The sequence below is a fragment of the Maniola hyperantus genome, chromosome 3 (assembly GCF_902806685.2).
Source record: "Maniola hyperantus chromosome 3, iAphHyp1.2, whole genome shotgun sequence".
Taxonomy (NCBI): Eukaryota; Metazoa; Arthropoda; class Insecta; order Lepidoptera; family Nymphalidae; genus Maniola; species Maniola hyperantus.
In genome coordinates, this window is record NC_048538.1 from 9,837,071 (window position 1) to 9,851,436 (window position 14,366).

Genomic DNA, 14,366 nt, shown 5'->3' on the forward strand with positions numbered 1-14,366 from the left:
ACATTTTATCACTTTATATCTTTTGATAATTGCAAATTGTAGTATAAATTCTCATCAGCAGTTTTTCTCCTAGACTTCAAGATGAGGCTATTCAAGGGGTGGATCCACAAATTCCTGTGCAGATGGTAACACATACGCGGTACCAAATATACATGGGCGGCAGTACATAATCACTTAACATGAGGTGACCGACTTGCTCAATATTCATTTAGGTACCTACCCACCTAATATAAAAAATTAGCCTACAGTACCACATTGTGAATCAACCAAGGATATACAACGCATAACTACTCATGTTTTTACCTTGACTGTATAGCTAATGCATTGTTTCTGCCAAGTGATAGCACATCCAGCAGCCAGCTGAATAAATAAATAAAAACTTGAATAAATGAAATTAAAATATATATTAGGTTTAGATAGAAAGGTTTAAAAGCTGGGCAATAAATAAAAGTAAAACTAATAAACTGATATAAAGAAAAAAATAAGTTTATTTAACTAAATTACATTAACAATGTTATAAGCGGTTGATTAAGAAAAAATGTTAAATTAAACTCCACTATACAAAATAAAAATGACCTTTTAATTCAATTCATGAAGCATGGTAACAAGGTATATTGTAAATTATTATTATTCTTATTCTGTCATATAGTTGGGTTAGAACAATTTAATACACGTTTTATTAATTCCTACCAAAACATTAAAACTAAACGGTAACTTGTATAAAATGTACATTAATAATAGTTGTATAAAACAGTACCATTATTTTACGGACATAATAGATGGGCAGCACTTGTAGTTGAGTTCATTCTTTGTATAAAATGGTCAACTATATCAATTATTCTAGACCTGCAAAGAAAACAATTATCATTATTAAATTGTTTTTTAAATCAAATGGAAGATGCATTCTATTACAAATTACAATGAGATGAAAACTTTCTTCCAAATAGACTTTTCATCTGAAGTTGAACAGTCAAATTGAATCTACCGTTTGTAGCAAACAATTCAGTGTTGTTGGCATTAGTTGATTTGATTAATTTTAACCAGATTAAATTAATCGTGAATGAGTTAATTGCGATTAATAAATTAAATCATTAGTTGTTGATGATTTTTGACAGATTAAAGGTAAGTTTTTAAAACAAGAAAAAAATTACAAGACAGTTGAAAAATGTGGTCTATTCTTGGCACTTAAGATTTCCAAAATGTCCATCGCGATTAACAATTAACGATTAAAATTAATTACGAAATCATGAAAATTCCTATTACGATTAATTTTAATCGTTAATCGCGATTAACTTTTTAACCGTTAAACTTTTTGCCAACATTGGCATAGCATCGCATTCAGTGGGTACTCAATTAGGATTTTTGATCTATTACATTTAGTAGTATTAAAAAAAAAAATTATATTGGTTATCGATAGGTAAAGTTAACAAATATTTGTTCTGTCTACTTAGCAACCTTAACCTGATTATTAACATTAAAAAAACCAGAGCCATAAGAGCTTCCTACCTGCCAAATTACATTATCATGATTCTAGGTCAACAGGAAGCACCCTATAGTTTTCTTAACAGACACGATAGCCAGACAGACAATGAAGTGATCCTATTAGGATTCCTTTTTTTCTTTTGAGGTATGAACCCTAAAAATCGAAAAATCCGACTTACTGCTTTCTTGATTGATTACCATGGCAGTCTTGAAGGTATTAACGAGGAGCTTTAAACAGGTTTTCATTCATTCATTATGATAGTCAAGAAGTGAAAAGACATAATAAGGGTAGTGTTACTCACTATATAGGTAAACCTTGTACATCCATGAGGTCTTCCTGTGGGTGTGCGTGCGCGGCGGCGGGCTGGGCGAAGGCGCCGTGTGGCAGCACGCGCGGGCGCCGTGGCGAGCGCGCCGTGATCACGCGCGGCTTGTGGATCTCGTCCATTACCGACGGCGCGACGTATGTGAAGCCCTAAATTAACAGTACAATGTGCCCAATTCTGTTGTACACTCTCTTCATACTAAAAATGACAGGTCTGAATCTGTGAACGACAAAGCATAGAACATTTCTGACAATTATTATTGCCTTTTGAATAATTGTATTGATGATTTTGAGACATCGATATTTCGACCCAGTTCCATTGTCGTTAAACCACAAAATAAGTTTAATATCATTAACTCTTAATACTTGCTTTTCTGCAGTGATAGGTATTTGTTGTGTTATATAATGCAGATACTTTTAAAATCTCGAGATCTGCAGGTTTCATTACTATAGTTAGACTGTTTGAATAAGTTCGTACAGTTCCTAATATTACAACTTATAGGCCCGGTTTCCACATAAGCGGATCGGATATGAGATGTGTTGAGTCGACCAATCAAATTATAGCTGACTAACTTATGTCCGCGACTTCGTCTGCGTGGACTACACAATTCTCAAACCCCTGTTTTACCCCTTTAGGGGTGTTATTTTCACAAATCCTTAGCAGAAGTCTACATCTTAATAGCTATCTACATGCCCAGCCTGATTCGTCCAGTAGTTTGAGCTGTGTGCTGATAGATCAGTCAGACAGTCAGTTTTTCTTTTTATATGTAAATAGATGAGAAAAGATTATCACGTCATCTTTTAAGAATCTGGTTGGTCGACTGAACAGATCTCTCCACTCCGCTTAGGTGGAAACCGGACGTTGGAATCTGTGCGTTGTGTTTCGATCTTTAGACTCGAAGCTAAAGTTGTATCTTACAACTAACCGAACTTGGCGTTTAAACAGAATAAATTCTTAAAGCACCAGTACATTACCTGGAACATTAAGTTAGCGCTTTCGCTTAGTGTGGACTCATCGGGTGAGTCGATTGGTGTTTGTAGAGTAAATCTTGTATCAAATTGGGAAACATCATCTTCGCTTGTCTAAAAAATAAAAAATATGAAGTTAGCATTCAGTTTCATGTATTTATTTCAGGTGTCTACTATCTAGACCCATAAAGTAAAACAAAATAGGTACGAAGTTATGACTTATTAATATATTACTAGCTGATGCCCACGACTTCATCCGTGTGGATTTACATTTTTCAAAATCCCGCAGGAACTCTTTGATTTTCCGAAATAAAAAGTAGCTTATGTGTTAATCCACCCTGGATATAATCTATCTCCATTCCAAATTTCATCCAAATCCGTTCAGCTTACAGCCCTTTACTATAACTTGTCCCCGGACGTTACGTTGGTACTACATCAAATCATAGAATAATAAACCCTAAGTTCTAAGGAATAAAGCAAACAAAGCAATGGTGCCAATATGACGGCAGGGGTCAAGTTGTAGTGAAGTCTTATAAGATGCGACTTGTGGCTTAAAAAAATCTTATAGTAATCAATCAACTACCAGTCGTGGCTTAATAGGAGGTTCCAGTCGACGGGCGAAGACATCGTCCCAATGGACGTGCTTAAAAAACGCGTGTCCGCGGACGGCCGCCGCGCCCGTGGCGCCCAAGCGTTGAGTTTCGGAACGTTTCATTAGACGCCGGATCAGCTCCCGAGCGTCGTGTGTGAGGTAGGCCGGTAACATTAGTTTTCCTTTCAGTATTTTCTCGATTGTTTTTGTACGATTGTCTCCAGTGAATGGTGGCTAAAAAGTAAACGAAAACATTGGTTGAGCACAAAATAATGGTAGCAGTTGATTTAGGTAACAGGAAGTTATATGATGACGTCATGCCCGATTCAATATGGCGGATGTGACAGTGAAAAATACAACAATTAGGAAAAAATTATGAATCCTATGTATAGTTGATAGCTAATCCTCATAGGTAGTAGGACAAGTGCCTTATATTTAGTAATAAGTCTAATGATGAGATTCGATATAATGCTTAGATTTGGGGCATATCACTACATTAGCCAGCACCACTACATTACATTACTGCACATATACCGAAAACTCTTTAGAAAGAGTTTTCGGCTTTGTAGAGCGTTGTCTCTGTCACTCATACCTATGTGACGTTTCGTCGGTCTCAACGACAGAGAAAACGCTCTACAAAACCGATATCTCTTTCTAAAGGTTGATGTGCAATATTTCTTGCCGGCTACTGTAGTTGAATTTATCACTCATCTGGAGAAATGACTGATTTGCACAGCCTTAGACAACATACCTGGCCAATCAACATATCGTACATCAGCGCGCCCAGGCTCCACCAGTCTACAGCTTTACCGTGCCCACTTCTGGTCAAAATTTCAGGTGCCCTGTCAAATTGACGAAATAGTTAAGAGCTTACCTTTAGAAACGTCTATAAATGTGTGGCCCGCATCTTTTTAAGTCATAAAAGAGTTAATAGGTACGCGACAGGTCAGGTCGAGATGGCAATCGGGGCGGTAACGCCCCACGCACCCCCCGCGCTAACCCAGTGCGGGGCGTCCCCCCGCCTCATACCCCGATTGCCATCTCAACCAGTCGCGGACTATAACTATCTATAAATAATTTGTGTGTTCACAAAGATAAAATTGGACATTTTCTGAAAAACATTCTAACCCACAATCAATTGGGTGAATTTATGGTTTCTTGCTGCAACAATGCATTTCAGTCAATAGTGTTCGTCACACTGTAGCTGCCAAACTGCGGCAGTCGGCCCCAGGTAAAGTGATGTCTCATCGCAAAAAAATATCCAAAATATAATCAGCATATTTCCTCCGTTTGTTCACAATATTTCAATTAGATGTGATTGTGGTTTTTCAGACAATATGTCTTCCTTCACCGACGATATAAGGCGAGCAAATCGTCCAACGATTACGAAGCGTTCGCTCAGTGTAGGGCAAACGTAAAACGCATGATAGCTCGTGCGCAAGAAGACTATGAGCAGCGGGCTCAAAATGAGCTCTCTAGGGACCCATTGTCGTTCTGGAATTACACTAAGTCGAAAAGAGGTTCTAGAGGTCCGCCAAAAAATTTTAAAAGATGGGGTCTTGTTAAGTGCTGAGCAATGCGCTTTCGAGTTTGCGAACTATTTTCAGTCAGTCTATAGGACAGAGCGAGCCGATCTGAATGTGAGCGCGGCGATAGCGGCAGCGGGAGGAGAGAATGGAGCGGCGCGTGTCCACCTGGACCGTCTGTCTATTGATGAAGTGAGACAGGCGCTTAAACAACTTAAGCCCAGGAAGTCTGCGGGGCCGGATGGTATACCTCCTTACATTCTTAGAGATTGCCGGTCAGTGCTAGCGGAACCGTTACTGTATATATATAACCAGTGTCTGAATGCAGCCGTGTTTCCCGACACTTGGAAGATAACTCGGGTTGTTCCAGTACCGAAAGGAGGATCTGGGACACAGTTGGACGGATATAGGCCAGTCGCCGTGTTGTCGACTCCTGCAAAAGTTTTGGAGTCGGCTATTCACAAGAGCATATACAAGCAGGTAAGCGCGCAGCTCTCGGACGCTCAGCATGGGTTCCGCCCGGCAAGGAGCACGACTAGCAATCTCCTTAGCTACATGTCCAGTGTTGTGCCAGCGGTTGACAGGGGGAGCCAGACTGATGCTGCTTACTTCGATTTTCGAAAAGCCTTCGATCTAGTCGATAATGATGTCTTGCTTAAAAAGTTAGCAGGCGTCGGGTTCACCCCACATTTATTATATTTTTTTGCCAGTTACATGAGGGACAGGCAACAATATGTCGAATACAGAGGGCATAAGTCCCAACCGTATTGCACAAGATCCGGGGTAAGTCAGGGCAGCAACTTGGGACCTTTGCAGTTTATCATAATGATAAATGATCTGCCGAGAGTAGTCAGGGAAGCAAAATGCTTGCTATTTGCGGACGACCTCAAGCTCTCTGTAGGAGTGACCGAAAAGGCTGACTGTGCAAGGCTGCAGAGGGATATCGACAGAGTGGTAAGATGGAGCGAGGATAACCTCTTGCAGTTCAATATCTCAAAGTGTGCAGTCATCAGTTTTTCTCGTTCACATGCTCCAATCCTAAATCAATATAAAATCAACGGGATGCCAATGTCGAGGGTTGTAGAGGTAAGGGACTTGGGGGTTAGTCTGAACACTGAGCTAACGTTTCGTTCTCATATAATTAAATGCTGTAAAAAGCATATCGAAATTTAGGCTTTATACTTCGCACGGTTCGCGGTTTTAGTAATATGAAGGCTGTCGTTGCCTTATACAATGCGCTTGTAAGAAGCCAATTAGAAGGTAATGCAGTCATCTGGGCTCCTCATGAAACCAAATATTGTATGATGTTGGAGAGGGTACAGAACAAGTTTGTCAGGTACTTGTATATGAGGCTGTATGGGGTATATCCATATTATCCTCTAATGTACCCAACATTGTTTGTTCTAGGGATGGTAGGATATAACGAGCTGAGGGTAAGGAGGGAACTTGCGCTCGTTACATATATCTTCAAGATATTGAGAGGGAAGGTTTGCGATGCAGACATATTGGCGCAGGTTAGTCTGTGTGCCCCGGAGAGGTACGTGGAGCGGAGACGCCGGCCGCCGCTGCTGGCCGTGCCGTACGGGCGTACCAACTTGCTCAGGCAGGCGCCGCTGACGCGCGCACTCCGCACCCTTAACTTAATAGTCGAAAGAATAGATATTTTTTGTTGCTCTCTGACTGAGCTCACAAGGATAGCAATGTGGATTATTAGTTATTCATAAGATAGCCGTTAAGTAGTAGATTAATAATTTTATTATCGTTGTAAATAATTTATTTTTAAATTTTAAGTATAATTGTTAATAGGTATAAGATAGATTAGAGTGCACTGTCGCATTAGGACTACCCTGTAAGGACAGTGCACATTATGGTATAATAATAAATAATAATAATAATAATAATGTCTAATTATACATGGGTAAATACATTTTAGTAAGAAAGAATGGTTACTTACATGTACTCAATTGTTCCACAAAATGTGTGTGTAACAATACCTTCCTGAATATGTTCCTTACATAGCCCGAAATCTGTTAGTTTTACATGTCCTTGTGCATCTAGTAGCACATTTTCAGGTTTAAGATCACGATAAATTATGCCTAAACTGTGTAAATGCTCCAACGCCAAAATAATTTCTGACAAGTAGAAGCTGAAACAAATTTGACTTAGGTTTTTAAAAATCCTGTGAGAACTCTATTGATTTTCCAGGATAAAAAGTAACTTATGCTGTCTCCGGGGTGCAAGCTATCTCTGTACAAAAGTTTGTTTCACCAAGATTTTTACTAGCTGATGCCCAGCATGCATTGAAATGTGGCTTGCAGGCCACATTGCAATGCATGCTGGTTACATTGCATTGATATAGGTGGACCAGAATCTCCACAGACGGTGGTGGAGAAGTGTGATTTATATAAATAATATATATACATAAATATAAGTGGGATTTCAGTTAGAAGTGCTGTACTTTAGGAGTATCCTGTGTACATAGTGCACTGTAGTGAAATGAATTGTGGTGAATTATTAATATTCACCACAGAGTACTATGTACATAGGGTGTTCACGGAGTACAGTGCTGTTAAATTTGGAATTTCATTTCATGAGATTCTGGTCTATCTACAGTACAATGTCAGAAACCTTCCCAGAAACACCAACAACAATATAACTATTGTACAGTGAAACGGTGCATTGTAAAACTGTAAATATGTCCCTGCTTTAATTATTTGTCAGCTTACTGCAGGAATTTCTATATTTAGAACACTTTGTGAAAGTTCATATTTGTAGTTCTATATTGTCAAGTTTATATGTTTTTATATAGGTGACCTGCCAGCCCCATCCATGGTTACTTTGTGAAAGTTCATATTTGTAGTTCTATATTGTCAAGTTTATTTGTTTTTATATAGGTGACCTGCCAGCAGTGGCGTGCACAGTGTTTGAAGCCAGGGTAGGCATTAGTTAGGTAGGACCCTATTTACTGGCAGGTTATAATGAAAAATATGCATTGAGTTATGACAACTGGGGTAAGCAGTGCATTTATGCCTCTATGACCTGCACGCCACTGCCTGCCAGCCCCATCCATGGTTACTTTGTGAAAGTTCATATTTGTAGTTCTATATTGTCAAGTTTATTTGTTTTTATATGCCTGCCAGCCCCATCCATGGTTACTTTGTGAAAGTTCATATTTGTAGTTCTATATTGTCAAGTTTATATGTTTTTATATAGGTGACCTGCCAGCCCCATCCATGGTTACAAACTAAATTAAAATCAGCCCCCTGATTGTGTAAGAATAACCATTTCATGGCTATCGCAATCGTCAAGAATTCTGCCCTTTGATTGGCTGTGAAAAAATGTAAACAGCGAATCAACCACTCAAAGGGCAGAATTTCTTGACGATTGCGATAGCCATGAAATGGTTATTCTTACACAATTAGGGGGCTGAACTCAGCTGTTCATAAATGTTATAAACTGTAGCTCACAGATATTCTACAACAATTTTGAGTTCTTGCAGTAAACTGATGTATGTATTACTATAGCAATGTAGGATATTTTTATCCTTTATCATACTCACCATGCTGTATCCTCTAGGAATATACCCTCTCTCTCAAGGTGCATAAATAACTCTCCACCACTTAAATATTCTAAAATTAAATATAATTTACCACCAGTTTGAAAAGCGTATACTAATTCAACTATGAATGGATGCTGAAAATAAAAACAATGTTAAGGTATAAGAAATTAAGTGTTTTTATTGAAAGTCTAGCAACCACCCTGGCCTGCATGGGAGAGGAACTATTCCACTATACATTGTTTTCATGTAACTATTTACGCAGCGCACACCACAGAAATTCTCAGATGGAACTCCTAGATGGATTTCTTTATACTTAATTCACAATAATTATCATCATACCATATACACTACCATTGAATAAATTTATTTTCGTCTTTCTTTCTTCCAATAAGAAAGAAAACCCGCCAAGTGCGAGTCAGACTCGCACACTGAGGGTTCCGCACTTGGGTATTTTTTTGGACATTTTGCACGATAAATCGAAAACGTATGCATAAAAATAAATAAGAATCTGTCTTATGAACTGTTTTAGAATTAGAATGTACAGGTAAAAGCCCTTTCATATGATACCCCACTTGGTATAGTTATCTTACTTTGACAGAATTGAAAGCATTGTTCATGAACACATTTTAATTTTTTTTTGTGATGTAACCACAAATTTATTGACGGTTGTCGGATTTATACCTTTACTTGTGCTATAAGACCTACCTACCAAATTTCATGATTCTAGGTCAACGGGAAGTACCCTATAGGTTTTCTTGACAGACAGACAAACATACAACAAAGTGGTCTTATAAGGGTTCCTTTTTTCCTTTTGAGGTATGGAACTTTTTATGGAAAGAGAAGCTATGCAGAATACTAAATAACTATAGTAGCCACAGGTCGAGATGGCAATCAGGGAGGGAAGCCCAACCTGGTGCGGGCGAGCGCAGGTGACGTGCAGGTGTGCGGGGCATACTCCAATGCCATCACAACCTGTTGCATACTATACAACTTGTAATGATTCCATTTTTAAAAACAGCTATTTGTATCATAATATGAAAACTCTACCTTAACTGCTTCCAAAATATTTCTTTCAGCTTTAGTATGAGCAGTATCTTTTTGATTGCGAACAATGGAAGCTTTCTTTAAAACTTTCATAGCAAAATGTGCTCCTGCGTCTTGACCTGTAATCTTACGAACTTGGAATACTTTTCCATATCCACCTTTTCCTAAAACTTTTCTCAGTTCAAAATCTTGAGGGCCGAGTCTTTTGCATTGTCCTGGATTTACATTATCCTCAGATAGCTGTATGGTCTCAGAACCTTCAGATCTAAAATAAAATGACCATAGTAAATAATTTAAGTTACATTTTTTTAAAGAGTATACTTTGGCTCGCGGAATAGAAATACCATTCTACAAGTGTGCTAAAAAAAGGCAAACATCTGAGAGGAGTTGGGACATTGTCAACAGGCCACAGCTGAAATGATTACCATTTCCAGTCTGCCAAGACTGATGCCTAAAAAGAAGTAGATATTTTGGAATATTAGGATTAAGAAACAATTTTTCAATTGCCAATCTTTAAGTTAATGAATTTGATGTTTTGGATTTCTTCTAGAAAAGACGGAATTGAAAATAGCACTGTGTTACAGAGAATAGGAAAGGTTACAGAAAGACTGACATTCATTAAGAAGAGCAAGCTAGAATATTTTGAATATGTGATAGGTAATGGATAAATATGAACTCCTTGAACTTATCGTACAATAAAAAATGGCAAGCAGGAGGCCTAGCTGCAGAAGGATATTGTGGCTTAAAAACTGTCATCAGTGCAATGATTCCCAAACTTTATCTGTAAGGAGATGGCCCATTAAGAGGAAGAAGGTGGTATTATCACCATAACTATGACAAATATTGCTCTTTGCTCTTCAATTTACCATGAAGGTTACATGTGCACAGCAATAGTCCCATTACGTAAGGTTTGAAATCTACTTGGTTCACCCACCACTGATCTGCACCAATGAATAATCAGACTACTGTTACATTTTAAAGTAATATTGATAAGTAATATTGTACTTACTCTACAATACTATGGACATGAAGTTCAGGATCATAATCAACCTGTGTAAAAAAAATAATTTAAGGTAAAACTTTAACTAAGTAAAATACTAACTATATTAACACAACTAGTGGAAAAGCAGAATAATAGGTAAAAGCCACACATCATAGAAAATATTCAATAGGTTGTAAAAATAAATGTTTTTGTTAGGTACAATGTTTATTCTAGGCCTTTAATATTGTACAATATGGTTAATTACATCTATGGGTGGTATTGAATTTACTAGGTACTAATTATAATCTGAGCTCAAATCATTCATCAAATATTTGTCGTACATTTTAAACATAAATATACGATACTGAGTAAAAAACGATCTATTCAAGTTAGGTAATTGCACAAAGTGTTACTTATAAGTAAACCTACATGGAAGTTTACCCTTGAGTTTATCTACGCAGATTTTAGGTTAGGTAACAGAGAAGGTTTATGTTTATGAGAGATTGCATTAGATAGATACCTCATCTACTTCTATTATATCGTCCTCATCAGAATCTCCCACTGTAACTGTATCCACATCTAAATCTAAATCGAAAACACCTGCCATATACGATGACATTTCAATAAAATCACATTAGCAATTAATGCACTTGCAATGCAATGTCAAAAACACAAAATATATTAGCTAAGTTTTAGTGTTATCCTAAAGACCACTTTTTAATAAATTCAGTTTATCGAACTTTACGCGTGAATATTAAGACAAAATTTACGCTAGGATCAAACAAGTCAAATGCTCAGCAACACAGACCAATAACATATAGGATATCAAAGAGTATATAATCACTACGTGTAGGTCTGTAGGATATCAGCATCAATATAGTAGATAATCTATGGCATCAGCATTCATCAATATGACAGGAACAGCATAGTGATTGATAGGTACGTATTTTAGTAGTAAGTACCAAAGAATTTGGAAGTACTACTACCACTACTACGTAGTACACCGTACATGATTATCTATGAGTAGGTACATGCAAGTTTTTGGAGTGATTACATGGATTCAGGACTGAGATTGGATCATTTCATCCAAGGATTGGATTACATACTCTTTGGCCAAAGAGTATGTAATCCACAGATATGTCCAGATCTGCAACTAGCATGGCCCCCTCAGTCCCTCTCGCTCAGGCAGATTATCTTACTTGTGAAATCATAGAGATAGTATACATGTGAAATGCATTCTGTGTTCTAAAGGTTCTAAAGTTCTATGACAGTTGGATGACAGTTTTTCCGTTTTTGAAGTTAAGGGTGTAAACATGTTAAATTATATTACAAAATTGATAAAATAGTGCATTTTATTACTTTTGTATCTTATTAAAGTATAAGTGAACTTTTAATTACAAATTTTAAAAGTACCTATTTGTAAAAATGGCACTTTATTCAATATTGTTATAAATGAAATCTCAATGGCTAGTGACAGCGACAAAAGTTTGAGTAATCACAACTTGGATGGCTCCCTAAAAGGCAATAAGAAACAAAATAGCAGTGGAAACATTGGTAAGTAGAAGTTCATCTAAATATCCAGTTGTCTTGTAACTTATTTATGACATTTATCGCATAACCTTAACTTGAAAACTGTTAACTGTGGTCTAGGGATCACATAGAAGAAAATAATATAGGTACTTACTTTGCGTCATTCTTCTGATGTTTATGGTTACAATCTAATACCATGCTCACACTTATTACTTATTAAAATAACAGGAACAACAAAAATAAAGTAACTGGAAGAAAAAAAAAAAAAAATACTTATTATTATTATTATTTATATTATTATAAAAATTGTCTAGGTATACAGGGTGCAGGTTTTTGATCTTAATGCATAAGGTAATCTATGCTTATTTTAAATACAATTTTGAGTTTTACAGTTAATACAACAAATAAAATGTAAAAAGCACAAATAATTGTATCTGCTGTAGGTATACATATATATCGGACACAAAGTTGTAAAAATAATGTAATTTAGAACTTCTCTTGTTTCTCCTTTGTTATTATTTAAGAATTGTGTCCTTTGTTAATATTTATCCATATTCTCAATAAATTGTACATGATGTCACTTGTCAGTTCCTAGATCTAGCTTTTTCTATAACTTATGAGTATTAACAAAATGGAATTAACAAACAATTTAATTTTAATCAACTGGACTACAATATTATTGAGATTAACTGTAAATTGTAATTTAGGTATTGCGTAATATTCAATCCTTTTTTAGGGTTTTCCAGATAAATACAAGGTAAAAAGGTATCCTTGTAGGCTCACTTTGTTGTCTGTCTGTTGAGTCTGCCAAGACCCATCAAGGGAATCAATAGCTATAGAGTAACCTATTCTAGTCCCGTTGACCTAGGATCATGAAATTTGGCAGGTAGCAATATCTTTTAGCACAAGTAAATCCGTAAACTGTGAGTTAGTGGTTACATCACAAAAAATTAAATACTGTTATTTCTTGTATAATGCAAGTACGTAACCCTTCGTGAGTGATTCCAACTCACACTTGACCAACTTTTTATTTACACCATAAATTAAATATTCAAGATTTTGCTGATCCACTTGTCCAAGGATATCAATGAACAAATCCCCCAAAAACTGCAAATACAGCCCCTATAAATAAACCAGGTCAAATGGGCCCAAACATAATAAGTATCGTGAACAGATCATGAAGTACAATATCAATTGTATAATAGGTTGATTTTTCTGAAGTAACAGTTAAAATTAAGTTTTAAGTATTTATTTCAGAAGTGTCAATTAAAAAAAAATTAGTTCATATTAAGTAAAATATCATTTTTATCACTGACTAGCTGATGCCCGCGACTTCGTCCGCATGGAATTAGGTTTTTAAAAATCCTGTGGGAACTCTTTAACTTTCCGGAATAAAAAGTTGCCTATGTCACTATAACCATGCAAAAAATCACGTCAACCCGTTGCACCATTGCGACGTGATTGAAGGACAAACCAACAAACAAACACACTTTCACATTTATAATAAGGGTACTGACTAGCTTTTGCCTGTGACTTTGTCAGTGGGGATTTAGGCTTTTAAAATCCCCTGGAAACTATTCAGTGTTCCGGTGAAAAAGTAGCTTATGTCATCATCACCAAGCATCAGCATCAAGCAATCATGCAAAAAATCACATCAATCCATTGCAACATGATTGAAGAACAAACCAATAAACCAAAAAATAAACACACTTGCATTATACATGGATAGAGATTGTTTTAATACTGAGAAGCTGGACTGATTAAGCCAACTAGGTACTAAATCTTGTACAGGTGACATAGACATCAAGACAAAATCAATTCAATTCAATTCAAATTTCTTTATTGTGAATATGGGTAAACAGTGAAGATGTTACAAAAACATAAAGGTACAGCCAAATTCTGCCTATTAGCATGCAATATGTTATGATATACCTTACAATGTGTAATCACTGGTTGAGCACCCTATTCTTTCCATCTCTTTGTTCTCTGCTCTTCTGCTTGACATAGGTTATGCATAGGTCTAGCAGGCACTGTTAATATAGACTTCCAAATGGGACTGCTAAATGAGCTAAAAAAGCTGTTATAGCCTAGTGGTCAGGACGTCTGCCTTCTAATCGTAGTTATGTGTGTTTAAAGTAATCACTTGCTTTAGCGGTGAAGGAAAACATCGTGAGGAAACCTGCATGCCTGAGAGTTCTTCATAATGACGTTTTCAAAAGTGTGTGAAGTCTACCAATCCGCACCTGGCCAGCGTGGTAGACTATGGCCAAAACCCTTCTCTCTAAGAAGAGACCCGTGTTCTGTAGTGAGCCGGTGATGGGTTGATCATGATTTTTTTTTTTTTTTTTTTTAAAGAA

At 36.8% G+C, this 14,366-nt stretch overlaps 2 protein-coding genes across 4 annotated transcripts in view; one reads left to right on the forward strand and one right to left on the reverse strand.

Moving 5' to 3' along the window:
- Nucleotides 1-465: 465 nt before the first annotated feature.
- S6k (Ribosomal protein S6 kinase) lies at nt 466-11,282 on the reverse strand. Its single transcript, XM_034983821.2, has 10 exons — nt 11,000-11,282; nt 10,507-10,547; nt 9,501-9,762; nt 8,454-8,587; nt 6,849-7,040; nt 4,120-4,210; nt 3,360-3,602; nt 2,783-2,890; nt 1,785-1,957; nt 466-846 (listed from the first exon to the last, which is right to left on the reverse strand). Coding segments are annotated over exons 1-10 (1,344 nt in total). The 5' UTR covers nt 11,099-11,282; the 3' UTR covers nt 466-845.
- Nucleotides 11,283-11,763: 481 nt separating this feature from the next.
- LOC117995764 (phosphatase and actin regulator 1) overlaps nt 11,764-14,366 on the forward strand; it is a 58,317-nt gene continuing 55,714 nt past the window's right edge. For all 3 annotated transcript variants that reach the window (XM_034983761.2, XM_034983767.2, XM_034983797.2), the window contains exon 1: nt 11,764-12,033. In XM_034983761.2, the coding sequence (XP_034839652.1) occupies nt 11,943-12,033 (91 nt within the window). In that variant the 5' untranslated portion in view covers nt 11,764-11,942. The remainder of the gene's footprint in view (nt 12,034-14,366) is intronic.